The 25,908-nt window shown below is 45.2% G+C and overlaps 2 protein-coding genes across 3 annotated transcripts in view; both read left to right on the forward strand.

Moving 5' to 3' along the window:
• The first annotated feature begins 1,060 nt into the window (after positions 1-1,060).
• LOC110527112 (inhibitor of nuclear factor kappa-B kinase subunit epsilon-like) lies at positions 1,061-14,672 on the forward strand. Its single transcript, XM_036984483.1, is given in 10 exon segments — positions 1,061-1,193; positions 7,075-7,233; positions 7,333-7,462; positions 7,570-7,751; positions 8,070-8,148; positions 8,151-8,220; positions 8,432-8,542; positions 8,577-8,756; positions 13,938-14,010; positions 14,176-14,672. Coding segments are annotated over 9 exon segments (1,068 nt in total). The 5' UTR covers positions 1,061-1,106; the 3' UTR covers positions 14,008-14,010; positions 14,176-14,672.
• A 3,396-nt stretch (positions 14,673-18,068) lies between these two features.
• LOC110527847 (ras association domain-containing protein 5) overlaps positions 18,069-25,908 on the forward strand; it is a 52,858-nt gene continuing 45,018 nt past the window's right edge. For both annotated transcript variants that reach the window (XM_021609400.2, XM_021609401.2), the window contains exon 1: positions 18,069-19,023. In XM_021609400.2, coding sequence (XP_021465075.2) covers positions 18,171-19,023 — 853 coding nt within the window. In that variant the 5' untranslated portion in view covers positions 18,069-18,170. The remainder of the gene's footprint in view (positions 19,024-25,908) is intronic.

Consider the following 25,908-nt stretch of genomic DNA (forward strand, 5'->3'; position numbering starts at 1 on the left):
TCCAGGCCTGGACATCATAATCAATATGAATATTATTATCTTTCCATCGTCAAAAAACCTGGATTTTCAAAATGGAAGTTTCCAATAAATTACAGTAGGCCCTGTGAAATCAAGACCAAGGAGCTTTGTGGGAGGCAACCCAACTGTATAGAGCGATGTAGTAGGCAATATCAACCACTAGATGTCACCAGAGCCTACATTTGAAGCCGGCTGGTTCAAAATTCGGACGTTACAGCACTGCACCGAAACTTTCAGAGAATCGAAGGGTATCCATTATATTGATAAGATAGTCGAGTGATCGCTCTAACAATATAAATACATGTCCTCAAAGGTGGAAGGCAGGGAAGTGGTGGGACCATTCTAGACAATTAAATGGCAGGTACTCGCCTGAACAGCAGGTACAATTGAGTTGGTTTCGTTCACTTATATCAGTGCACTCATAACAACCTAACCATTACGAAACTTATATCAAATAAGCAATTCAATTTTTTTGTCAAGCAAATTCGACCCTCTGCCATTGATCTCCATACCAAAACGATTCAACTCGTTTTTATGGACATACTTTGGGAAGAGTAAACCGCATTTCCATGGAAATCTTCAAAGATAACCCCATTCAGTGACGGAGAATACATTGGGAAAATTCCGGATTTGTTGGGAAACGTCAGAGAAATCTGAGTGTGTGTGTGTGTGTGTGGGGGGAATAGTGTTGTGTAGAAAATAGTTTTATGGGTCTATTTTCTGTGTTTAACAACGCCCTGTCAGAAAATCCCAACACCTGGCGGGTCCCGTATGAGAACGTTTTACATTGCATCCTCGGCTGCAACAGATGTGTATCAACGTTACCGTAGACGGATTCGGGCCAGTTGTATGTATCATATAATGTAACCGGTAGTCTCTCTATTCACTTGACAATTTGAGAACTTCGTTCACTTGTTTACCTTTCCGACAGGAGCGAAGTCCACATTTCCTCTGACTGCATATGAATCCCTTCCTTCTTGATTTCCTGTCAATGGGTTTCATTCTGAAGAGAAAGTGTTTCTGTTCTTGACACACAGCCTATATTCCATACCTCAGCCAACCAAACCCCTCCAAAAAGGACAGAGAAAATGATGGTGAGCACAGCCAACCTGTGGTCACTGGAAGATGTGCTTGGGCAGGGGACCACCGCCAGCATCTATAAGGCCCGCAACAAGGTAGGACTCCAAACTCCCCCTTACAAAAAAGATTGCAGTTACACTTCTTCTTCTTAGGTGGGGTTTATAGGCGCTTGGCATCCAACGTTATGGTACATTACCACCCATTGTACTGGAGGGTGGGCCAGAGACAGGGAGAACATATATATTTTTTAAATTGAACATTTATTTAACTAGGCAAGTCCGTTAAGAACAAATTCTTATTTACAATGACGGCCTACACCGGCCAAACCCTTAATCTACTGGCTGTGTCCCACCCTTAATCTTGTAAAAAAATAACCTCCTCTCTTCTGTCCCTCCCTGCCGTCCTCCCCTCCCCAACTTTCCTCTGTACTTGAAATAAATGCCTGCCCTTAGTATCTCAATTCCACTGCTCCCGCTATCTCTGCACCATCACTGTCCATATCAGGCTTTTTACCTCTGCCTCGATCATTAAAACTACAACATCAACATTCCCACTACTAAGTGCTTGTTTAGCCATTATATCAGTTGCCTCATTCCCCTCCACCCCCACATGGACATGGACCCAAGTAAATCTTATCTGTATACCCATCTGTCTAATCCTGCCATGGGTTTGTAACACCTCATACAGCAGGTCATGTCTGCTACGTGACCTAAAGGACTGGAGACTCATCAACACTGCACATGAATTAGAGCAAGTAACTACATCCTTCACCCTGTACAGCCAGATGATCTGTAATACGTTTCCTGACTGCCACCCCATGTTCCTGGACTACAAATCCTGACCCAGTATGTCTTGTCCTTGGATCTTTTGTACCATCTGACTAAACTCCCTTCCATGCAGTCCCATCTCCCTCGCCTAGGTATTACCCACCCACCCAAAGCTCGTGTCCACCCTCTCAAAGTTTCTCCCATATAACCTCAAGCATACCTCATCTCCCATCTTCCTCCTGGTAAAGAACACTGAGTTCTCTACAGAGAACCTGAACCCCCACATTAATGCCTACCACTCTACCTCATCAATTGCTTCCTGTACCTTCCTGACTATGTAATGGCACATTTGCCATCTGCAAATAATGACCTCCCAATGTCCGGCCGTACCTTAGAGTAAACATAATTGATCATGATTGAGAACAACAGAGGACTAATCACGCTCCCCTGCGGTGTACCGTTATCCACCAGGTAGCTAGCTGCCTGAGAGAGACTTCCCCACCCTCACTTGGATAACCCTTCCAAACAGGAAATCCTTTAGCCATTTGTACGTTCTTCATCCTACCGCCATAATATCAAGCTTGATTAACGACCCCTCCTTCCACATCATATCATACGGCTTCTCCACATCAAAAAAGACAGCTACAACAGTCTCCTTGTTCACCTGAGTCTTCCTGACCTCTGCTTCTAAGCAGAGCACTGGGTCCATAGTTCTCCTACCCTTCCTGAACCCACTCTGATGTGGCGATACTAGCCCCCTGCTCTCCAGGAAGTATTGCCCCACACTCCTCCGTCCACCATGGGACTGTTTTCCTCCTCCCTGAACTCTTAGGTATAACCTCAGTAGCTGCTCCCACTAACGCTGTTCTCACCCAGTTATTCATACTATCCACATCCCATCTCATATCCACCGAGCCATCACCTCACTCAGCTCTTTAAACTGATCCCACTTTGCCCTTCCAAACACCCACCTGCCTACTCCATCCACTGACATCTCCTCCTCCCTACTGTGCATACTATGAGGTAATGATCACTCCCTACTGTCGACTCCTCCCATACCTCCCACTCACAGATTCCTGCCATCGCATTAGATACCAGAGTGAGGTACATCAATCCTGGTCCCTCGGCCATCATTCAGGCACACTAGATCTTTCATTTCTATCAGATGTTCCCATCACTTGGCCATTTCCATCTATCCGTTTTCCCCCAAGAGCGTGTTGTGGGCATGAAAATCTCCACACCACATTACCTTAGTTCTATTCTGGAGCACTTCCAGGTCCAATATCTGTTCACTATCGCCCCTCCTCTCAACCACACCACCACCACATATTCCTGTTAATTACCTCTGCCGAGCATCCTGTAGGCAAGTCCACCCCCCACCCCCCCTGTTTCCTGGACACACATCACATCAGGCTTAACTGGCACATCCACAATGAACTGCTTGAACTCCTACCCATCAGCCAACAGGCTTCGGGCATTCCATTGTAGTACTAACTAAGATCCAGTAATACATGACTCCACCCTCGGCTGATTGAGGTCATCTCCAACCTCTTCCCAGGTCAACCCTGTCACACTCGGATGTCTCCCAGCAGATTTCACTATTAGCTGAATCCTCTCTGTTTTAGACTCTACTTTAGCAGTGCTATTGATAGCTCCTGCTATGAACGTCACCAGCTTTCTCTTATCTATGTATACCATATTGATGCTCCAACCCATGTCACCCTGGAACCTGCATCTCCCTGGACCACCCTCACTGCCTCAGCATATGACACCCTTCTCTCCACTCGCACTTGTTGCACCTCCGCTACCTGCTTCCTTGCCTCACACCCACTAGATGCCACGCTATGAACACCCCCACAGCTGCAGCGCGTAGGTTGTTCACCATCCCCACACTTCCCATACTCATGCTCCCCTCCACACCTGGCACCTTTTCTCTTTACAGGCTGTTGCCACATGCCCAAACGTCTGGCAGTTCTAATATCTTCAAGGCTTCGGTACATATGCCCTCATCTAATAACTTGTATATCCTATGGTCACTTTATTTGTCAGTAACTGGTCCTTGGAAGGGTAACAGAATTGACGGGCTGTCTCCTCTCACTCCACCCCTTGTTGCTGGCAACCTTTGAACATCCACTAGAGCTCTTCCTCTCAAGTTGTGGCTTTCCTCTTTTATTGCCGACACTCACAGGCCGCGAACTTGACGGGAACTGGAACACGCTGTCGTACACGTCGATCCAGAGCATCACTAACATGCTCAATGGGTGACATGTCTGGTGAGTATGCAGGCCATGGAAGAACTGGGACATTTTCAGCTTCCAGGAATTGTGTAAAGATCCTTGCGACATGTGGCCGTGCATTATCATGCTGAAACATGAGGTGATGGTGGGGGATGAATGGGATGACAATGGGCCTCGGGATCTCTGTGCATTCAAATTGCCAACGATAAAATGCAACTGTTTGTTGTCAGTAGCTTATGCTGGCCATACCATAACCCTACCGCCACCATGGGGCACTCTGTTCACAACGTTGACATTCGCAAACCGCTAGCCCACACAACACCATACTCATGGTCTGCGGTGAGGGTGGTTGCCAAATTCTCTAAAACATCAGTATTTCTCTGGCGACAGCTCTGGTGGACATTCCTGCAGTCAGCGTGCCAATTGCAAGCTTCACCAAAACTTGAGAGATCTGTGGCATTGTGTTGTGACAAAACTGCACATTTTAGAGTGACCTTTTATTGTCCCCAGCACAAGGTGCACCTGTGTAATAATCATGCTGTTTAATCAGCTTCTTTATATGCCACAGAAGTTAGGAACCAATATACACAGGCAGTTCGGAAAGCAAAGGCTAGCTTTTTCAAACAGAAACTTCAAAAAGTTTTGGGACACTGTAAAGTCTATTGAGAATAACAGCACCTCCTCCCAGCTGCCCACTGCACTGAGGCTAGGAAACAATGTCACCACCAATAAATCCATGACGATTGAGAATTTCAATAAGCATTTTTCTACGACTGGCCTTGCTTTCCACCTGGCTACCCCTATCCCGATCAACAGCCCTGCACCCCCCACAGCAATTTGCCCAAGCATCCCCCATTTCTCTTTCACCCAAATTCAGATAGCTGATGTTCCGAAAGAGCTGCAAAATCTGGACCCCTACAAATCAGCCGGGCTAGACAATCTGGACCCTCTCTTTCTAAAATTATCTGCCGAAATTGTTGCAACCCCTATTACTAGCCTGTTCAACCTCTCTTTCATATCGTCTGAGATCCCCAAAGATTGGAAAGCTGCCACGGTCATCCCCCTCTTCAAAGGGGGAGACACTCTAGACCCAAACTGCTACAGACCTATATCTATCCTACCCTGCCTTTCTAAGGTCTTCGAAAGCCAAGTTAACAAACAGATCACTGCCATTTTGAATCGCACCTTACCTTCTCCGCTATGCATTCTGGTTTCCGAAATCGGTCATGGGTGCACCTCAGCAAGGTCCTAAACAATATCATAACCTCCATCGATAAAAGACAATACTGTGTCAGCTGTATTCATTGACCTGGCCAAGGCTTTCGCCAAGGCTTTCGATCACCACATTCTTATCGGCAGACTCAACAGCCTTGATTTCTCTAATGACTGCCTTGCCTGGTTTACCAACTACTTCTCAGACAGAGTTCAGTGTGTCAAATCGGAGGGCCTGTTGTCCGGACCTCTGGCAGTCTCTATGGGGGTGCCACGGGGTTCAATTCTCGGGCCGACTCTTTACTCTGTATATATCAATGATGTCGCTCTTGCTGCTGGTGATTCTCTGATCCACCTCTACGCAGACGACACCATTCTGTATACTTCTGGCCCTTCTTGGACACTGTGTTAACTAACCTCCAGACGAGCTTCAATGCCATACAACTCTCCTTCCGTGTTCTCCAACTGCTCTTAAATGCAAGTAAAACTAAATGCATGCTCTTTAACCGATCGCTACCAGCACCTGCCCGCCCGTCCAGCATCACTACTCTGGACGGTTCTGACTTAGAATATGTGGACATCTACAAATACCTAGGTGTCTGGCTAGACTGTTAACTCTCCTTCCAGACTCACATTAAGCATCTCCAATCCAAAATAAATCTAGAATTGGCTTCCTATTTCGCAACAAAGCATCCTTCACTCATGCTGCCAAACATAGCCTCGTAAAACTGACTATCCTACCGACCCTTGACTTCGGCGATGTCATTTACAAAATAGCCTCCAACACTACTCAGTAAACTGGATGTAGTCTATCATAGTGCCTTTTGTTTTGTCACCAAAGCCCCATATACTACCCACCACTGTGACCTGTATGCTCTCGTTGGCTGGCCCTCGCTTCATGTTCGTCGCCAAACCCACTGGCTCCAGGTCATCTATAAGCCTTTGCTAGGTAAAGTCCCGCCTTATCTCAGCTCACTGGTCACCATAGCAACACCCACGCATAGCATGCGCTCCAGCAGGTATATTTCACTGGTCACCCCCAAAGCCAATTCCTCCTTCGGCCGCCTTTCCTTCCAGTTCTCTGCTGCCAATGACTGGAACAAATTGCAAAAATCTCCCTCACTAGCTTTAAGCACCAGCTGTCAGAGCAGCTCACAGATCACTGCACCTGTACAAAGCCCATTTGTAAATAGCCTATCCAACTACCTCATCCCCATACTGTTGTTTTTTTTCTTCTCCTTTGCACATTCATCTTCTGCTCATCTGTCACTCTAGTGTTTAATTGCTAAATTGTAATTATTTCACCACTATGGCCTATTTATTGCCTTACCTTATTATCTTACCTCATTTGCACACAATGTATATAGACTTTTTCCCTATTGTGTTATTGACTGCACGTTTGTTTATTCCATGTGTAACTCTGTGTTGTTGTTTGTGTCGCACTGCTTTGCTTTATCTTGGCCAGGTCACAGTTGTAAATGAGATCTTGTTCTCAACTGGCCTACCTGGTTAAATAAAAAAATGGATGGATTATCTTGGCAAAGGAGAAATGCTCACCAACCGGGATGTAAACAAATTTGTGCACAACATTTGAGAGAAATAAGCTTTTTGTGCATACGGAACATTTCTGGGATCTTTTATTTCAGCTCATGAAACATGGGACCAACACTTTACATGTTGCGTTTATATTTCAAACACATCAAAGGGTGAGTGAGATGTCATACGATCGCTAACTTTTGATAACTAACTTGTGTGTGTAGATGACAGGGCAGCAGGTCGCAGTGAAGGTGTTTAAACTGATGAGCTACAGTCGTCCGTACAAGGTTCAGATGAGAGAGTTCGAGATGCTCAGGAGACTCAACCACAACAACATCGTCAAGCTCTTCTCCGTGGAGGAGGTGAGGATGGGAGGAGAGGAAGTGAGGCAGGAGGAGAAGAGGGGTAGCACAAACCGTTTTTTACCTTCATCAAACCTGATTAGTCATGCCCCCCCCCCCCCCCCCCCCCTCTGTCTGTAGCTGAGGAGTAAACAGAGGGTGTTGGTGATGGAGTATTGTTCAGGAGGCAGTCTGCTCAGTCTGCTGGTGGAGCCAGAGAACGCCTTCGGTCTACCAGAACTAGAGCTCCTCATAGTACTACATTGTGTGGGTCAGTGTATGTGTGGTTGGAGGTGAAGAGAGGTTAGGAGCCGGGGGATGAGAAGGTGCCCCCCCCCCCCAATCATTTGGATGAACCATTCGTCCTATTTCTTCTAGTGCACGGGATGAACCATCTGCGTGAAAACAGGGTGGTGCATCAAGATATTAAGCCTGGGAACATCATTCGTCAGGTGGGAGAGGACGGGAGGTCCATCTATAAGCAAACAGAATTTGGAGCGGCCAGAGAACTAGAGGACGATGAGAAGTTTGTCTCCCTCTACGGGACAGAGGAATACGTGGTGAGAGAGAGAGAGAGGGTTGGTGGAGGAGAGAAAACGGGGAGGCTATGTGGAGAAGAGGGGAAAGGTAAGCGACAGCTTAGTTTATTAGGATCCCCATTAGCTACTGCACATGCTGCAGCTACTCTTCCTGAGGTCCACTTAAAAAGTACATGACAAAGTACAGAGCAGTTATAGACAAGAACAACGGGACGGAGAGGAGAGATTACGTCGAATGTTGTCTCAGACCTGTCTGAGCATGCAGTGTTTCCTAAGCCTCAGCAGATAACATAAGGTAGGGCAGGTTATGGTATTTAGCGTGTGTGTGTGTGTGTATAGCACCCAGACATAAATGAGTGTGCAGTGCTGCGGAAACCCCAGCAGAAGGCCTATGGTGTGAGTGCTGACCTGTGGAGTATTTTTACCACGCTGCCACCGGTACTTTACCCTTCACACCCTACAGAGGACCCCGCAAGAACAAGCCCACCATGTAAGTCTGTGTGTGTTGTGTGTTTCATAGCTCCAACAGTTGGTGTGTGTGTAATTACTATGGGCAACCTGGAATTACATTGAAATGAACAAGTTATTGCCATTTTATTGGGATTCAGCAAAACACAACACCAGATGAAACAGGACAGGACAATAAAACGCTGGTGTCTTCCTTCTCCTCTGCTCCCACGCACCCTGTCGGTGCCGTGTAGGTATAAGGTCACCACAGAGAAGCCGGTTGGGGCCATTGCTGGAGCCCAGAGGGTTGACGACGGCCCTATAGAGTGGAGTTACCGCCTGCCACAGAGCAGCCAGCTCTCAGTCAGTACCTCTCACTCTTCCACTTCTTCTGTGTAGGGGTCTGAGTGGTCAACTGGTGCCAGTGTTAGCTGGGATACTGGAGGCAGACCAGGAGAAGTGTTGGGCATTTGGCCAGTTATTTTTTGCCACCACAGAGATACTACAGAGAGTCTCAGTCCATCTGTTCTGCCTGCAACAGGCCGCAGCTCACCGCATATACATTCACCACCACAACACGTGAGTATACACCCAAACACACACACACACTTGCCAGCCTTCAGCCTTGTGATTTTCTGGATTTTTTTCCCCCTCATTTTGTCTGTCATAGTTGAAGTGTACCTATGATGAAAATTACAGGCCTCTCATCTTTTTAAGTGGGAGAACTTGCACAATTGGTGGCTGACTAAATACTTTTTTGCCCCACTGTGGGTAGGAACCATATGTACTGTCCCAGACAATTTTGCAGTAATTGAGATATGGGCAAATAAAGCTGTACTATAGTGTTACATGCTGACCACACTGCGTACGCGTGCACCATCGCACGCATGTTGATTTTGTCCACCCGCAACAGACGCGATCAGGACACTCAGGTTGAAATATCAAAATGAACTCTGAACCAACTATATTCATTTCTGGACAGGTCGAAAAGCGTTAAACATTTATGGCAATTTAGCTAGCTAGCTTGCTATTGGTAGCTAATTTGTCCTGGGATATAAACATTGGGATGTTATTTTACCTGAAATGCACATGGTCCTCTACTGGGACAATTAATCCACATTTAAAAGGGTAAACCTAGTTTGTTTCTAGTAATCTCTCCTCCTTCAGGCTTCTTATGTGGACTTTATAAGGCAATTGGCAACCAACTTTAAGGTGCATTACCACCACCAACTGGACTGGAGTGTGGACCTCAGGTCATCTTTCAATCACCCACGTGGGTATATGCTCCTAAAAACCAATGAGGAGATGGGAGAGGCGGGACTTGCAGTGCGTCAAGCGTCACAAATAGAACCAAGTTCTATTTTAGCACCTGGTTACGCAGACGCGCGCGAGCAGTGTGGGTGCAGTGATGGAATAACATGTATGTGTACATTTATTTTGCAGCACTGGCGCGCATGCGACACGGGCGGTGTGGTCAGCGTGTTAGAAAACAAGCCTGATGAACCAAACCACATGTTTTTTCCTGATGATACCGACGGACTAAACCACTTTGCTGCAGACAAAGTGAATATCTTTCCAGGACAACTTTCCATCAACTAGAACACCAATTGAGATTCCGGGCTCTTTAAAAAAAATAAAAAATAATAACATTTATTATTCTTACCTGTAACGGCATTCAGAGGTGGAAGAAGGAGAGGACCAAAGCGCAGCGTGGTTAGTGTTCATCTTTCTTTTAATGAAACTGAACACTTCAAAAACAAAACAACAAAGTGAAAACAGAAACAGTTCTATCTGGTGCAGACACACAAAGACTGAACATAACCACCCTCCAAAACACAAAGGAAAACAGGCTGCCTAAATATGGTTCTCAATCAGGAACAACGATAGACAGCTGCCTCTGATTTGAGAACCATATCAGGCCAAACACAGAAATAGAAAAACTAACAGACTGCCCACCCCAACCCACGCCCTGACCATACTAAATAAAGACAAAACAAAGGGATAAAGGTCAGAATGTGACATTACCATGATTATCATGACTACAATTTGGATTCACTAATCAATGAAGCCAACTCAGGCATGGCCAAGTTTTCTGAATGGTTCCAGATAAACAAATTATTTCTAGGATTTTAGAAAAACATGGTGGTACAGATATTTGGCCATAATTTGTAAAATATCTTAGATCTGCAGATTAAAAGAGTGGGATAATTTTGGCCATTTTGAAGCTTTAGGAACAATAGCTGTCTTATTTTCAACTTTAAATTGAGATAGCTGTAGAAACCTTTTTATTATTCAACAGATGATTGATGAATTTCCAAGTTGACTTTACTGTATATTATTTGAGGATTCTTGGAATTTGGTAGTAAATATTTCAAGGATTATAGGTCTTCACAGATCCACCTGCACCCGATCCGGGACCCGAGCGGGTCCGAATCCAGAATTTTAAATAACGTCTCAGGTATGTGTAATTTTAACTGACTTGTCCGGAAGTCAACCCATATAGACGAGAGAGATCCTTGCCTTTCACGAGAGTGGCCAATCGTAAGTCTTCGAAATGGCAATAGGTTACAGTCATAGAGCCTCCGTGTGTGACAAAAGTTAGGAGATGCCTAGTCAATAGCAGATCTAATTAAAATTTGAAGGATGCAACGGCCAAGAGCCAATAGGTAGGCTGCTACTTAATATTCTGAATGGAGTTGTTAGGATGAGAAAGCGTTAACTAGATTAACTAGCTTGTCCCGGTTTGATGCAGTCAAGAGAGATACTACGTAATACTACATAATATACACTGCTCAAAAAAATAAAGGGAACACTAAAATAACACATCCTAGATATGAATGAATGAAATATTCTTATTAAATACTTTTTTCTTTACTTAGTTGAATGTGCTGACAACAAAATCACACAAATTATCAATGGAAATCAAATTTATCAACCCATGGAGGTCTGGATTTGGAGTCACACTCAAAATTAAAGTGGAAAACCACACTACAGGCTGATCCAACTTTGATGTAATGTCCTTAAAACAAGTCAAAATGAGGCTCAGTAGTGTGTGTGGCCTCCACGTGCCTGTATGACCTCCCTACAATGCCTGGGCATGCTCCTGATGAGGTGGCGGATGGTCTCCTGAGGGATCTCCTCCCAGACCTGGACTAAAGCATCCGCCAACTCCTGGACAGTCTGTGGTGCAACGTGGCGTTGGTGGATGGAGCGAGACATGATGTCCCAGATGTGCTCAATTGGATTCAGGTCTGGGGAACGGGCAGGCCAGTCCATAGCATCAATGCCTTCCTCTTGCAGGAACTGCTGACACACTCCAGCCACATGAGGTCGAGCATTGTCTTGCATTAGGAAGAACCCAGGGCCAACCGCACCAGCATATGGTCTCACAAGGGATCTCATCTCGGTACCTAATGGCAGTCAGGCTACCTCTGGCGAGCACATGGAGGGCTGTGCGGCCCCCCAAAGAAATGCCACCCCACACCATGACTGACCCACCGCCAAACCGATCATGCTGGAGGATGTTGCAGGCAGCAGAATGTTCTCCACGGTGTCTCCAGACTCTGTCACGTCTGTCACGTGCTCAGTATGAACCTGCTTTCATCTGTGAAGAGCACAGGGCGCCAGTGGTGAATTTGCTAATCTTGGTGTTCTCTGGCAAATGCCAAACTGTCCTGCACGGTGTTGGGCTGTAAGCACAACCCCCCACTTGTGGACGTCGGGCTCTCATACCGCCCTCATGGAGTCTGTTTCTGACCGTTTGAGCAGACACATGCACATTTGTGGCCTGCTGGAGGTCATTTTGCAGGGCTCTGGCAGTGCTCCTCCAGCTCCTCCTTGCACCACAGCAAACCTTCTTGCCACAGCTCGCATTGATGTGCCATCCTGGATGAGCTGCACTACCTGAGTCACTTGTGTGGGTTGTAGACTCCGTCTCATGCTACCACTAGAGTGAAAGCACCGCCAGCATTCAAAAGTGACCAAAACATCAGCCAGGAAGCATAGGAACTGAGAAGTGGTCTGTGGTCACCACCTGCAGAACCACTCCTTTATTGGGGGTGTCTTGCTAATTGCCTATAATTTCCACCTGTTGTCTATTTCATTTGCACAACAGCATGTGAAATGTATTGTCAATCAGTGTTGCTTCCTAAGTGGACAGTTTGATTTCACAGAAGTGTGATTGACTTGGAGTTACATTGTGTTGTTTAAGTGTTAAGTTTGAGCAGTGTATATACACGTGTGTTTGTGTGTGTATATGTAAATGGACACCCGCATCCCTTCAAATTAGTGCTGACAGGTGTATAAGATTGAGCACACAGCGACGCAATCTCCACAGACAAACACTGGCTGTTGAATGGCCTTACTGAAGAGCTCAGTGCCTTTCAACGTGGTACTGCCATAGGATGCCACCTTTCCAACAAGTCAGTTTGTCAAATGTCTGCCCTGCTAGTGCTGCTCCGGTCAACTGTAAGTGCTGTTGTGAAGTGGAAACATCTAGGAGCATAAAAAAGGCTTGGGCACGAAGTGGTAGGCCACACAAGCTCACAGAACGGGACCGCAGAGTGCTGAAGCACGTGGCGCGTACATTTCTTCTGTCCTCAGTTGCAACACTCACTACCAAGTTCCAAACTGTCTCTGGAAGCAACGTCAGCACAATAACTGTTCTTCTGGAGCTTCATGAAGTTGGTTTCCATGGCCGAGCAGCCACACAAGCCTAAGGTCACCATGCTCAATGCCAAGCGTTGGCTGAAGTGGTGTAAAGCTCACTGCCATTGGACTCTGGAGCAGTGGAAACGCGTTCTCTGGAGTGATGAATCACACTTCACCATCTGGCGGTCCGACAGACGAATCTGAGTTTGGCGGATGCTACCTGCCCCAATGCCTAGTGGAGGGATTTTTTTTTTCATGGTGCCAGACCCTTGGTTCCAGTGAAGGGAAATCTTAATGCTAGAGTATGCAATGACATTCGACACAATTCTGTGCTTCCAACTTTGTGACAACAGTTTGGGGAAGGCACTTCAGCATGACAATGACCCTGTGCACAAAGCGAGGTCCTTACGTTTTTATTTTTTACATTTTAGTCATTTTAGCAGATGCTTTAATCCTGAGTGATTTACAGTAGTGAGTGCATCTTTTTTAATACGGGTCCCCTGTGGGAATCAAACCCACAACCCTGGCGCTGCAAGCGTTATGCTCTACCAACTGAGCTACACGGCACTATACAAGAAATGTTTTGTCAGAATCGGTGTGGAAAAACTTGACTGGCCTGCACACAGCCCTGACCTCAACCCCATCGATCACCTTGGATGAGTTGGAACACCGACTGCGAGCCAGGCCTAATTGCCCACAATCAGTACCCGACCTCACTAATGCTCTTGTGGCTGAATGCTGCGTTGACTTGCCTCCAATGTTTCAACATCTAGTGGAAAGCCTTCCCAGAATATATATTTTCTGCCGTTCCGTTTGGAACGGGTCTTTATATTTAAAATATGTATTTATGTGGTCCGGGTGAGAAAGCCCCAAATCCATTTTGGAACGGGTCCAACTTTTTGGGCCTGTGAAGACCCTTAGTTAAGTCTAGGGAAAATATAGGATTTTGAATGGGAATCAATTGATTGGTCCCCACAAGTATGGTAAAACAAATGTGTGTGTGTACGTGCGTGTGTCAGTTTACATACATATGTGCATGCGTAAGTGATTGGCTGCCTGCCTTCCTGCATATGCGTGTAAAACCCTGTGTTTTTATTGTTGTGTGTCCAGGATGCACCGGCTGAAGAAGGAGAGAGATAGTGGTGAGAGAATTTCCATGCAACAACCGCATCATCATTGAGTGGTCAGTGGCCTTTACCCCTAACGCCTAACTTTAGCGCCTAAACCCTAACCCTTAACTCTAACCTCCTATCCCTGCCAGATTACACATAGTTGGCTCCTCAATTGTTTCATCTGAAGGACAAACTGTAATATCACTCATTAAGACGTGACTACTTGTCTCCTGCAGTTCTGGAGCTGTTATCTCTGCAACCATGCTGGAGTCTGATCGACCCAGACCCATGGGACTGTGACCATGCAACGACAGACAGACAGACAGACAGACAGACAGACAGACAGACAGACAGACAGACAGACAGACAGAGCTATAGTAAGAGGTGGATGTTTCTAACTCAGCTGCTTTGGAAGTCTCCGACCTTTGTTCTCTAATCTTAAAGTAACAATGCAAACTGAAGAATTCCTAGTGAGAAACGAACATAATAAATGTCGACATCGACAGATGCTCATCCTACACATTAGTATGTGTATACCATGAATAAACCCATTCATGTACCGGTGGACGTGTGAAATCATATGATCTGTGTATGTTGTGATTGCCCTACGTCACGAGGGAGGACATCCAGTGAGTAACATCAGCTGCCTTCAGACATGCAGCACGAGGGGATTAAATACAATGCATTCGGAAAGTATTCAGACCCCTTGACTTGTGCCACATTTAGTTATGATACAGCCTTATTCTAAAAATTATTAAATTGTTTTTTCCCCCTCATCAATCTACACATAATACCACATAATGAGAAAGCAAAACCAGTTATTTTTAATTGTTGCACATTTATTACAAATAAAAAACTGAAATCACATTTACGTAAGTATTCAGACCCTTTACTCAATACTTTGTTAAAGCACCTTTGGCAGTGATTACAGCCACAAGTCTTCTTTGGTATTACGCTACAGGCTTGGCACACCTGTATTTGGGGAGTTTCTACCATTCTTCTCTGCAGATCCTCTCAAGCTCTGCCAGGTTGGATGGGAGTGTTGCTGCACAGCTATTTTCAGGTCTCTCCAGAGATGTTTGATTGGTTTAATTCTGGGCTCTGGCTGGGCCAATTAAGGACAGTCAGAGACCCGAAGCCACTCCTGCGTTGTCTTGGCTGTGTGCTTAGGGTCGTTGTCCTGTTGGAAGGTGAACCTTCGCCCCCAGTCTGAGGTCCTGAGCGCTTCTAAAGCAGGTTTTCATCAAGGATCTCTCTGTACTTTGCTCTGTTCATCATTCCCTTGATCCTGACTACTCTCCCAGTCCCTGCTGCTGAAAATCATCCCCACAGCATGATGCTGCCACCACCATGATTCAAATCAAATGTATTTATATAGCCCTTCATACATCAGCTGATATCTCAAAGTGCTGTACAGAAACCCAGCCTAAAACCGCAAACAGCAAGCAATGCAGGTGTAGAAGCACGGTGGCTAGGAAAAACTCCCTAGAAAGGCCAAAACCTAGGAAGAAACCTAGAGAGGAACCAGGCTATGAGGGGTGGCCAGTCCTCTTCTGGCTGTGCCGGGTGGAGATTATAACAGAACATGGCCAAGATGTTCAAATGTTCATAAATGACCAGCATGGTCAAATAATAATAATCACAGGCAGAACAGTTGAAACTGGAGCAGCAGCACGGCCAGGTGGACTGGGGACAGCAAGGAGTCATCATGCCAGGTAGTCCTGAGGCATGGTCCTAGGGCTCAGGTCCTCCTAGAGAGAGAAAGAAAGAGAGAATTGGAGAGAGCATACTTAAATTCACACAGGACACCGGATAAGACAGGAGAAGTACTCCAGATATAACAAACTAGCCCACAAAGATCTCCGCCACGGCACAACCCAAGGGGGGGGCGCCAACCCAGACAGGAAGATCACATCAGTGACTCAACCCACTCAAGTGACGCACCCCTCCTAGGGACGGCATGAAAGAGCACCAGTAAGCCAGTGACTCAGCCCCTGTAATAGGGTTAGAGGTAGAGAATCCCAGTGGAAAGAGGGGAACCGGCCAGGCAGAGACAGCAAGGGCGGTTCGTTGCTCCAGAGCCTTTCCGTTCACCTTCACACTCCTGGGCCAGACTACACTCAATCATATGACCCACTGAAGATATGAGTCTTCAGTAAAGACTTAAAGGTTGAGACTGAGTTTGCGTCTCACATGGGTAGGCAGACCATTCCATAAAAATGGAGCTCTATAGGAGAAAGCCCTGCCTCCAGCTGTTTGCTTAGAAATTCTAAGGACAATTAGGAGGCCTGCGTCTTGTGACCGCAGCGTACGTGTAGGTATGTACTGCAGGACCAAATCAGAGAGATAGGTAGGAGCAAGCCCATGTAATGCTTTGTCAGTTAGCAGTAAAACCTTGAAATCAGCCCTTGCCTTGACACACCCCATCCACTGTAGGGATGGTGCCAGGTTTCGTCCAGACGTGTGGCTTGGCATTCAATCTTGGTGTCATGATCAGAGAATCTTGTTTCTCATGGTCTGAGAGTCTTTAGGTGCCTTTTGGGAGACTCCAAGTTGGCTGTCTTGTGCCTTTTTACTGAGGAATGGCTTCCATCTGGCCACTACCATAAAGGTCTGATTTGGTGGAGTGCTCCAAAGAGGAACTCTGGAGCTCTGTCAGAGTGACCATTGTGTTCTTGGTCACCTCCCTGACCAAGGCCCTTCTCCCCCGATTGCTCAGTTTGGCCAGGCAGCCAGCTCTAGGAAGTCTTGGTGGTTCCATTTAAGAATGGTGGAGGCCACTGTGTTCTTGGGGACCTTCATTGCTGCAGACATTTGTGTTACCCTTCCCCAGATCTGTGCCTTGACACAATCCTGTCTATGCGCTCTACAGACAATTCTTTTGACCTTATGGTTTGGTCTTTGCTCCGACATCCACTGTCAACATTTCTAAAAACCTGTTTTTCACTTTGTCATTATGGGTTATTGTGTGTAGATTATATATATTTTTTCCATTTTAGAATAAGGCTGTAATGTATCAAAATGTCAAGGGGTCTGAATACTTTCCGAAAGTCATGTGTATAGAGAGAACACGGACAGTGCATAGTCTGTGGACAATTTATCTAATTGCTATGTTTTCTTCTGTCTTGTGTGAAACATGTTTCATTTCAGCAATGGGGAGAATCCAGGGAAATTCACAATCAACCGCTGCCTCCCTCTCGAATCAGACCAGGTCAATAACTACAAAAACACATCGCAACACACACTTTCATAATCAGGACATCACGGTTACTTCATTGTGCAAGTACTGAATATGTACAACCTCCTAAATTCACTCAGTGCCAACGTGTTTGAGGATGACCGATTCAAAGAGTAAATTGACAATGGGAGAAGTTTCCCAGATGAAACAAGAAACCACTGAACTCATCACAATATGAACTAAATACTCTTGTCAGAATGCGAAAGTGAAAGTGGGGACAAGCTCACTGCATCGTGGTTTCTCAGAACACGGATGATGTATTGTGACATGGAGATTTTCATAATTTTCCTCGCCGTAATTTAAAAGACATTTTGCTATCCTCTGTTTCTGTTTGCATTATTCTGTATTGTACCTAAAGACTGCATTATAATATTGCTAGAACCAACCTCCCACAGGCTCTTCAATATGACAGTGTAACATGATGTCACTCACTGACGCTGCCTGGGAAGCCCCGTGTTTATAAATTCAATGTAGGTAAATTCCAACAGAAAAAGCTCAGAAGATCATGTCAGTCAGACATTTTTATTCTGTAAATTATTGGAAATAAGTATTTGATTTAGAAAATACTATTTTACTATTCGTTTTTTACACATAACAATTCAAATACTCGAATAAAAGTAATTGTTTTGGGCTGTATTTAAACAAAAAAAAAGGTTCAAATACACAGACAAAAGTATTTAAAATATAAAACACTCAAATACGAACTCATTTCGGCTACATTGTCATGCAGTTCTGTAACAGTAGGCCTAGAAATAGGTTAGTAGTAGTAGTTTAATCCCTGGTTAGCCTCACACCAAATCAGAAATCACCGATTAATCCCCGGATTAGGCGCGCGGCCGCTTTAAAAATGCTCGTGCCTCTCTAGCCGGTGGCATTTAAACGTTTATAGATTCATCGTAGTGTAGGCGTCACACTAGCTGCATGCGTGCCTTGGCTGGTGCTTCAATTTAGAGTTTACATTCACAGCACACACGCACTCACATACACCGAGCCATGGCTTCAGTGAGTGTGGTAGGACCAGGACAACATCGCTCGGCTCCCGACCACCAGCTAGTCTTTCATAAACTAAAGGCCGCCGGGAGGAATAAAATAACGTTACCGTGGAAATCATCCGTGGAGATCAACCTCGGGAAGAGCTCGATGACGCGGGAGTGCTGTTCGGTTTCGGCGGTATCAGCAGTCACAGCATCCCCACTAAACCCGTCCCTGACCCCAGGACAACAAGGAGCCGCAGCCGGGGTAGGAGGGGGGGATCCCGGGGTGAGGCGTGAGGCTCAGCGGGTGCTGGTGCCACGTAGTTCAGACAGAGAGAGCGACAGCAGCAGCCCTGACTGTGGAGACACTACAGCGGCGAGGGAGAAGGACACTGGTCAAAGCGGACGGAGCGGCAGCGGGAATGACTCAACCCGTGATCGAAGGAGTTCCCTGAAGATCCTTACAAATGTTATGTCAAGCACGTCAGCTAACACACAGATGACAGACGTCAAGTGTGACAGATCAAGCGCGCCAACAAACGGACACATGGGAGCACACTCACGTCGGGACCGTCCGGTCAGAAGGCGCGCATCCCACAGCCCCAATGGTCAGACCACCAGGCTGGTGACCAAAGGGGACATCGGGGGACCACCGCTGGAGCGGTTGACACAGGGAAGGACCGGGGTCGTTAAACTCGCGCGCACAGAATCCCACCGAAGGGAGGTCTGGTCAATATTTGGCGAGCAGGAGAACGCGCGCGTGCGGTTGGAGACAGGAGAGGGCCACACGTTTGGGACCAGAACCGTGACTCGGGACTGGTGCGACGTCTGTAACCAGCAGATCAGTGTTCAGCAGGCGCTCAAGTGTAAAAGTAAGTAGGGTAGGCTAGCCTCTAGGCTATGACAGTAGAATACAAATAAATTCCCACTTCTGCCAGAGGAAGATTTGCCATCTGTTGCTTTACTACCAGATGATTTGATTATGATTTGATTTGGATCTCTTTTAGTCCCCATTTTGACTAATCTTCCAAGAGTCCTTAAAAATGTAAATACTATTTATAATACAAACACATTTTCACATATAACACACTATTACAAACATACATAGTATACTGACATAATGACCCAATAAATACTCAATCTAAAAAAGATTGATTCTTCATCTACTATTGTCCCACAACATTTCTATGTATTATATTTAAATTGTTTTAAAATAATGTTTACATTTATATATTATAAGATGATAGAGATGGTTTGTGGTTGATTTGCTTTTCTGTTACGTATAGCATAATTGCTTTGACGGTGTGCTGTGACGTCATGATTTGGTGTTGAGGCTTGGATATCGACCTCATTCCAAGGTGGAGGCTGCTGGCTCTTGTTGTGACCGGATTAATGTGAAGGGCATTGTCAGGCCAGGACTAGAATAGCAATTGGTCACACTTTATTTGGATAGTCTGGATAGCCCATCTGTAGAGCATCTACAGATGGTCATACTATCAACAAACTAGGCTACATGATGATAAACAACTGCTTGCTTTAAGGTTCGGATTAGGAAAAGGGTTAAGTTTAGGATAAGGGCTAGGGACAGGGATAGTAAATAGTTGAAATGTTATTGAGAGTCTGTAGAGCATCTACATATGTACACTTCTGAGAGAGAGAGCGTGTTAGTGTGACTCTGCCAAGCATTCAGAGCTGCAGCCAGCAGCCTCCTATGGAAACCTCATTATCTTGTCCTCCCGGCCTCATCTCCCTGTCCCCCTCTCCTCCTCCAGCCTCCCTCGCCTCTGTGTCACAGCCAGAGTTGCAAGCACAGCTTTTGGATTGTTTATTATCTATTTCGCTTGGTTTGGCAACGTCAACATATTTTCCCCATGCCAATAAAGCCCATTAAAGCGAGAGAGATATATAGAGAGAGAGAGCGACATGATGGGAGCGGACAAAGATAGGCCTTGAGATAGAAGCTGTTTTTCAGTCTCTCGGTCCCTGCTTTGTGGCACCTGTACTGACCTCGCCTTCTGGATGATAGCGGGGTGAACAGGCAGTGGCTGGTTGTTGCCCTTGATGATCTTTATGGCCTTCCTGTGACATCGGGTGGTGTAGGTGTCTTGGAGGGCAGGTAGTTTGCCCCGGTGATACGTTGTGCAGACCTCACTACCCTCTGGAGAGCCTTACGGTTGTGGGCGGAGCAGTTGCCGTACCAGACGGTGATACAGCCCGACAGGATGCTCTAGATTGTGCATCTGTAAAAGTTTGAGTGCTTTTGGTAACAAGCCGAATTTCTTCAGCCTCCTGAGGTTGAAGAGGCACTGCTGCGCCTTCTTCACCACTCTGTCTGTGTGGGTGGACCAATTCAGTTTGTCCGTGATGTGTACGCCAAGGAACTTAACTTACTACCCTCTCCACTACTGTCCCGTCAATGTGGATAGGGGGGTGCTCCCTCTGCTGTTTCCTGAAGTCCATGATCATCTCCTTTGTTTTGTTGACGTTGAGTGTGAGGTTATTTTCCTGACACCACACTCCGAGGGCCCTCACCTCCTCCCTGTAGGCCGTCTCGTCGTTGTTGTTAATCAAGCCTACCACTGTAGTGTCGTCTGCAAACTTGATGATTGAGTTGGAGGCGGGCATGGCCACGCAGTCGTGGGTGAACAGGGAGTACAGGAGAGGGCTCATAACGCACTTTTGTGGGGCCCCAGTGTTAAGGATCAGCAGGGTGGAGATGTTGTTACCTACCCTCACCACCTGGGTCCCATGCCTTCATAGTGTGTGTGTGTGTTTTAACAAGAGGGGAAACAGACATGGCTCAGGTGTCATCTGCCCTACATTTAGTCTTACTGTAGGCTACTCTTTCACAATTGTTCTCTCACACACACAACCTCACACACTACTTTCTGCTCTAGATCCACAGTGCAACAACAATTCGCCACTGACTCTTCCATGACCTCCTCCACTCGTTCTCTGTCCTATGAAGGCCCTAAGTAGGCCCTATGTATGTGCTATGTCAGCATGCTCCGATGACATAGTTGGGTTGTCCTACCCGGTGCATAGAGGAGAGAGCAGGTCATCGATTAGAATGATATAACACACACCTGCACTGCTCTGGGCTGCAGAGGGTTAGACCAAGGTAGCGTGTTTGATCTGGCACTTTCTGTGGTGTGTGTGCGTGCTGAGCTGGCAGTGTCTCAGCAGCACTCTGTCATGGGAAGCTGTGACTGCAGAGGACTTCGCTATAAATGAGGGAAGGGAGGGGGGGGGAGGGGGGCGGTAGCGCGAGCGAGCGAGCGAGAAGATGAATTGGATGGAATGAAGACTGGAAAGAGGGAAGAGCGGAGCAGAGTGAAAAGAGCTAGAGGAAGAAAAGAGGAGAAGTGTTGATGAGGAGAAAGGAAATAAAGGGGAGAGAGAGAGGGAACAGGGCGAGGGCGAGAAAGGATTGTTAGAGTCGAGGACAAAATGGGAGGGAGGGAGGGAGGAGAGGGGGAGAAAAGAATAGAGAGAGGCAGGAGGGAGAGTAAAAGAGTGGATGAGGGATAGAGGAATGAGAAGGGGAGAGAGAGAAGGAGCCCAGTACTGCAGTGCTCTCTGATTTAATGTGCTATCAGCAGGAGCTCACTGGAGCGAGACCAGAGACACGCTATAGCTACTGATCAACACTCTAGCAACTCTGAGTGTTATGTGTGGAGTTGTTGACAGTGCTTTATTCTAGATCCATATAGTGCAGTTGTTTATAATCTCCATAACATGCAGGTTATAATCTCATAGAGGTGTGTGTGTGTGTGTGTGTGTGTGTGTGTGTGTGTGTGTGTGTGTGTGTGTGTGTGTGTGTGTGTGTGTGTGTGTGCAGTTTCTTACTTTAACCATCCTTGGTCTTTAACTGAAGCCACACAAAATGCATTATCAATGGACAGGAACAATGGAGAGGGAGGAGTTCTTGGCTAGGGAACAAGGGTTGAATGGCGTGTTTGGGGGTATTTGTAGTGGTAATGAACTTGGCCCCTCAAGCTAAAAAAAGATTATGGCTGGGTCTTTAGGTCAGTGTAGTTTTAAAACACACACACACACAGCTCAGGGAACTGTTGCCGAGACTTTCATACCGATAAACAACTATAGTTCTCTCTTTTCTCACTCTGTAATTTATCTCAAGTGTTCCGTCTTTGTTGGTATTGTTAAATTTATAGCCGATAGAAATAACCCTCTGTTTACTCCTCTTGGAAGAGCACTTCCTGGGAATCATATGGCCTGCAGCACAATTCTCATCCATAGTTCTGTGTTCCAACAGACTTATGGTATAAGGTAACGCCAAGTAATTTATTCTCCTGAACTTGTTCAAAAGCCACACCATTCATGACTAGATTCAGCTGAGGTCTTGAATTAGGGAATGATTTGTACCAAATACAATGCTCTTAGTTTTAGTGATGTTCAGGACCAGTTTATTACTAGCCACCCATTCCAAAACAGACTGCAACCTTTTGTCAAGGGTTTTAGTGACTTCATTAGCTGTGGTTGCTGATGCGTAAATGGTTGAATAATCAGCATACATGGACACACACGCTTTGATTAATGTCAGGGGCAAGTCATTGATAAAAATAGAAAAAATATGAGGGCCTCGAGAGCTGCCCTGCAGTACACCACACTTTACATGTTTGAAATTAGAGAAGCTTCCATTTAACCTTTTCACTAGTGTTCCAAATATTTCTAACGGTCGCCCCAGTGTGAGTTGTTTTAAGCAGGTGATGTCAGAATGCACTCACTGTTCCAAAATGTGATTGTTACGCAACACAACTGTTCATTATTTTCCAACAAGTTGTATTTTCTAACAGTTTGAATTGTGGTGTGTTCCACCTCCTCATTAATTCACAGAGAAGGAGCCCATTTTACTGTTGCCAATTTGTTTGAGGCTTTACTGAGCTGGACAAACGTCTCTCTTTGATGGGAGTCCAAGCACTTCCCAGTGTTTCCGCAGATCAAGTATGCAGACATTTGCACAGTCTTGCACAAACCTTTTCCCCCTGGCACATTTTTTGGTTGGCGCTCGCATTGCCTTCATTGTTGTTTTCCTTACTTTGTCAAAAATAATTATTTGTACGTTCCTTATTTTCTGCATAATGTGTTTACTGTTTTATTCACATGTTTTCAAGTACTGGTGGCAAATCATGCATTCCGATTATTGAATAGATTGCAATGGACACCTATGATGTGTGTCAAATACTTTTTTGAAGGTTGTACTGATTATGATGAGCTAATGCTAAGCTATTTGCCAGCTATGTGTGGCGCCATGTTTGTTGACATAATACAATGTATTCTGGGTGTCACGTAAATGTCTGTTAGACTAAAGATGTTATAACAAAATGAAATGAAGGAATGGTTCACTCATCTTTCTAGTAGTGAATGATTGTGGATGACAGACCCCTTCAACATGCAAACAGACCAAACTCATCTTGTCTTTAGTTATCTTTGGTTGGCGCTCACAAACTACCCATCGTCGGATTACTTTTGATTTGTAGAAAGTGTTTTACAAAATTATTGATCGAGAACAATCATTTTTCCACGTCTCACACACTAACTTTACAAAAATATAAAATTCAAACTTGCAATGTTTTTCTTTGATTATTCATTTTTTTCCATACATGAGCACTATGGCTCACTGTTCGTTGTTGGCATGTCCTACCTAAGTTTGCCCACTTTGCCAATGAAGTAATCGTGAAAATAATTGGCAACATCAAATGGTTTATTTATATATATATATATATATATATATATATATATATATATATATATATATATATATATATATATATATATATATACACAGCCACATAAGCCTTCCTGTCTCTTCTATAGATGTTATATCCTTGTATAGCTACAGTGGCTTGCGAAAGTATTCAGACCCCATGGCATTTTTCCTATTTTGTTGCCTTACAACCTGGAATTAAAATATATATTTTTTTGGGGGGGTTGTATCATTTGATTTACACAACATGCTTACTTACTTTTAAGATGCAAAATATGTTTTTTTTAATTGTGAAACAAACAAGAAATAAGTTTTTTTTTTAAAGAATTTGAGCATGCATAACTATTCACCCCCCCAAGTCAATACTTTGTAGGGCCACATTTTGCAGCAATTATACTTGCATGTCTCTTGGGGTATGTCTCTATAAGCTTGACACATCTAGCCACTGGTATTTTTGCCCATTATTCAAGGTAAAACTGCTCCAGCTCCTTCAAGTTGGATGGGTTCCGCTGGTGTACAGCAATCTTTAAGTCATACGACAGATTCTCAATTGGATTGAGGTCTGTGCTTTGACTAGGCCATTCCAAGACATTTACATGTTTCCCCTTAAACCACTCAAGTGTTGCTTTAGCAGTATGCATAGCAGTATGTCATTGTCCTGCTGGAAGGTGAACCTCCGTCCCAGTCTCAAATCTCTGGAAGTCTGCAACAGGTTTCCCTCTAGAATATCCCTGTATTTAGCACCATCCACCATTCCTTCAATTCTGACCAGTTTCCCAGTCCCAGCCAATGTTCTTGGGGGTGATGAGAGGTGTTGGGTTTGTGCCAGACATGGCATATTCCTTGATAGCCAAAAATCTCAATTTTAGTTTCATCCTCCTTGATCTTCATGGTGCGGCTTGCTTGGTGGTGCCCCTTGCTTAGTGGTGTTGCAGACTCTGGGGCCTTTCAGAACAGGTGTATATATATATATACTGAGATCATGTGACACTTAAAGTCCACCAGTGTGTAATCTAACTAATTATGTGACTTCTGAAGGTAATTGGTTGCACCAGATCTTATTTTGGGGCTTCATAGAAAAGGGGGTGAATACATATGTACGAAAATCTTTTCCATTTTAGTTTATTTTTGCGGAATGTTTTGAAACAAGTTATTTTTCTCATTTCACTTCACCAATTTGGACTATTTTGTGTATGTCCAATACATGAAATCCAAATAAAAATCCATTTAAATTACAGCTTATAATACAACAAAATAGGAAAAATGCCAAAGGGGATGAATACTTTTGCAAGGCACTGTACTGCTGTATCATCAAATAAATTATGTGAGTCTCGGAAAGGGCTAATATATGAACGTTATCTGATGTTAGCAAGTTATTGATTTTGTGAACCTTATACTTGACTACTATGGGCCTGGGCCTGTCACCTGGGCCGGTGGTGGGTTTTCCAGTCCTGTGTGTGCGCTCCACCTCAATCTTCCTGTGATCCATCTTCAGTTTCTCAGTCATTTGGCTCACTTTGTCCTCAGACTCCGTCCAGGTCTCATGTGGAGATTCTACGTAGGTTACACTGTTACGTAGGTTACACTGTTACTCCTCGAGGTCCCAGACAGGGCAGATCACAAGGAAGATTGCAAACAACAACAAGGGTAGCTAGCTAGTAACCAATCTTTTTCAATAGAATTTTCAAAACTTCCCAAAACAACAAACTGAGCTCTCCCTCGTTCCGAGTTCAACAGGAAGTGGCGAAGAAGATTATTTCTGTTATCCATGGCAGACAGACAGACAACTATAATACTTAGAGCAGACATCCAGTCTAAAAGGCTGGTGACAGACAGAGACTTATAAGACCTATGACAGACGTTAAACATCTCCTTATGTCTGTCTCTCAGACACTAATCTGGCTAGTTTAGGATCACTCCTCTCCCCCTCTATCCTCACTGGCTTTCCTTTCACTCTTCCCCCTTTTCCTCTTCCTATTTCCATCTCTTTTCATCTCCACCTCCATTTTCTCTCTCCACTTCCTCTAGT

Source organism: Oncorhynchus mykiss, chromosome 7 (genome assembly GCF_013265735.2).
Source record: "Oncorhynchus mykiss isolate Arlee chromosome 7, USDA_OmykA_1.1, whole genome shotgun sequence".
In the NCBI taxonomy this organism is placed as follows: domain Eukaryota; kingdom Metazoa; phylum Chordata; class Actinopteri; order Salmoniformes; family Salmonidae; genus Oncorhynchus; species Oncorhynchus mykiss.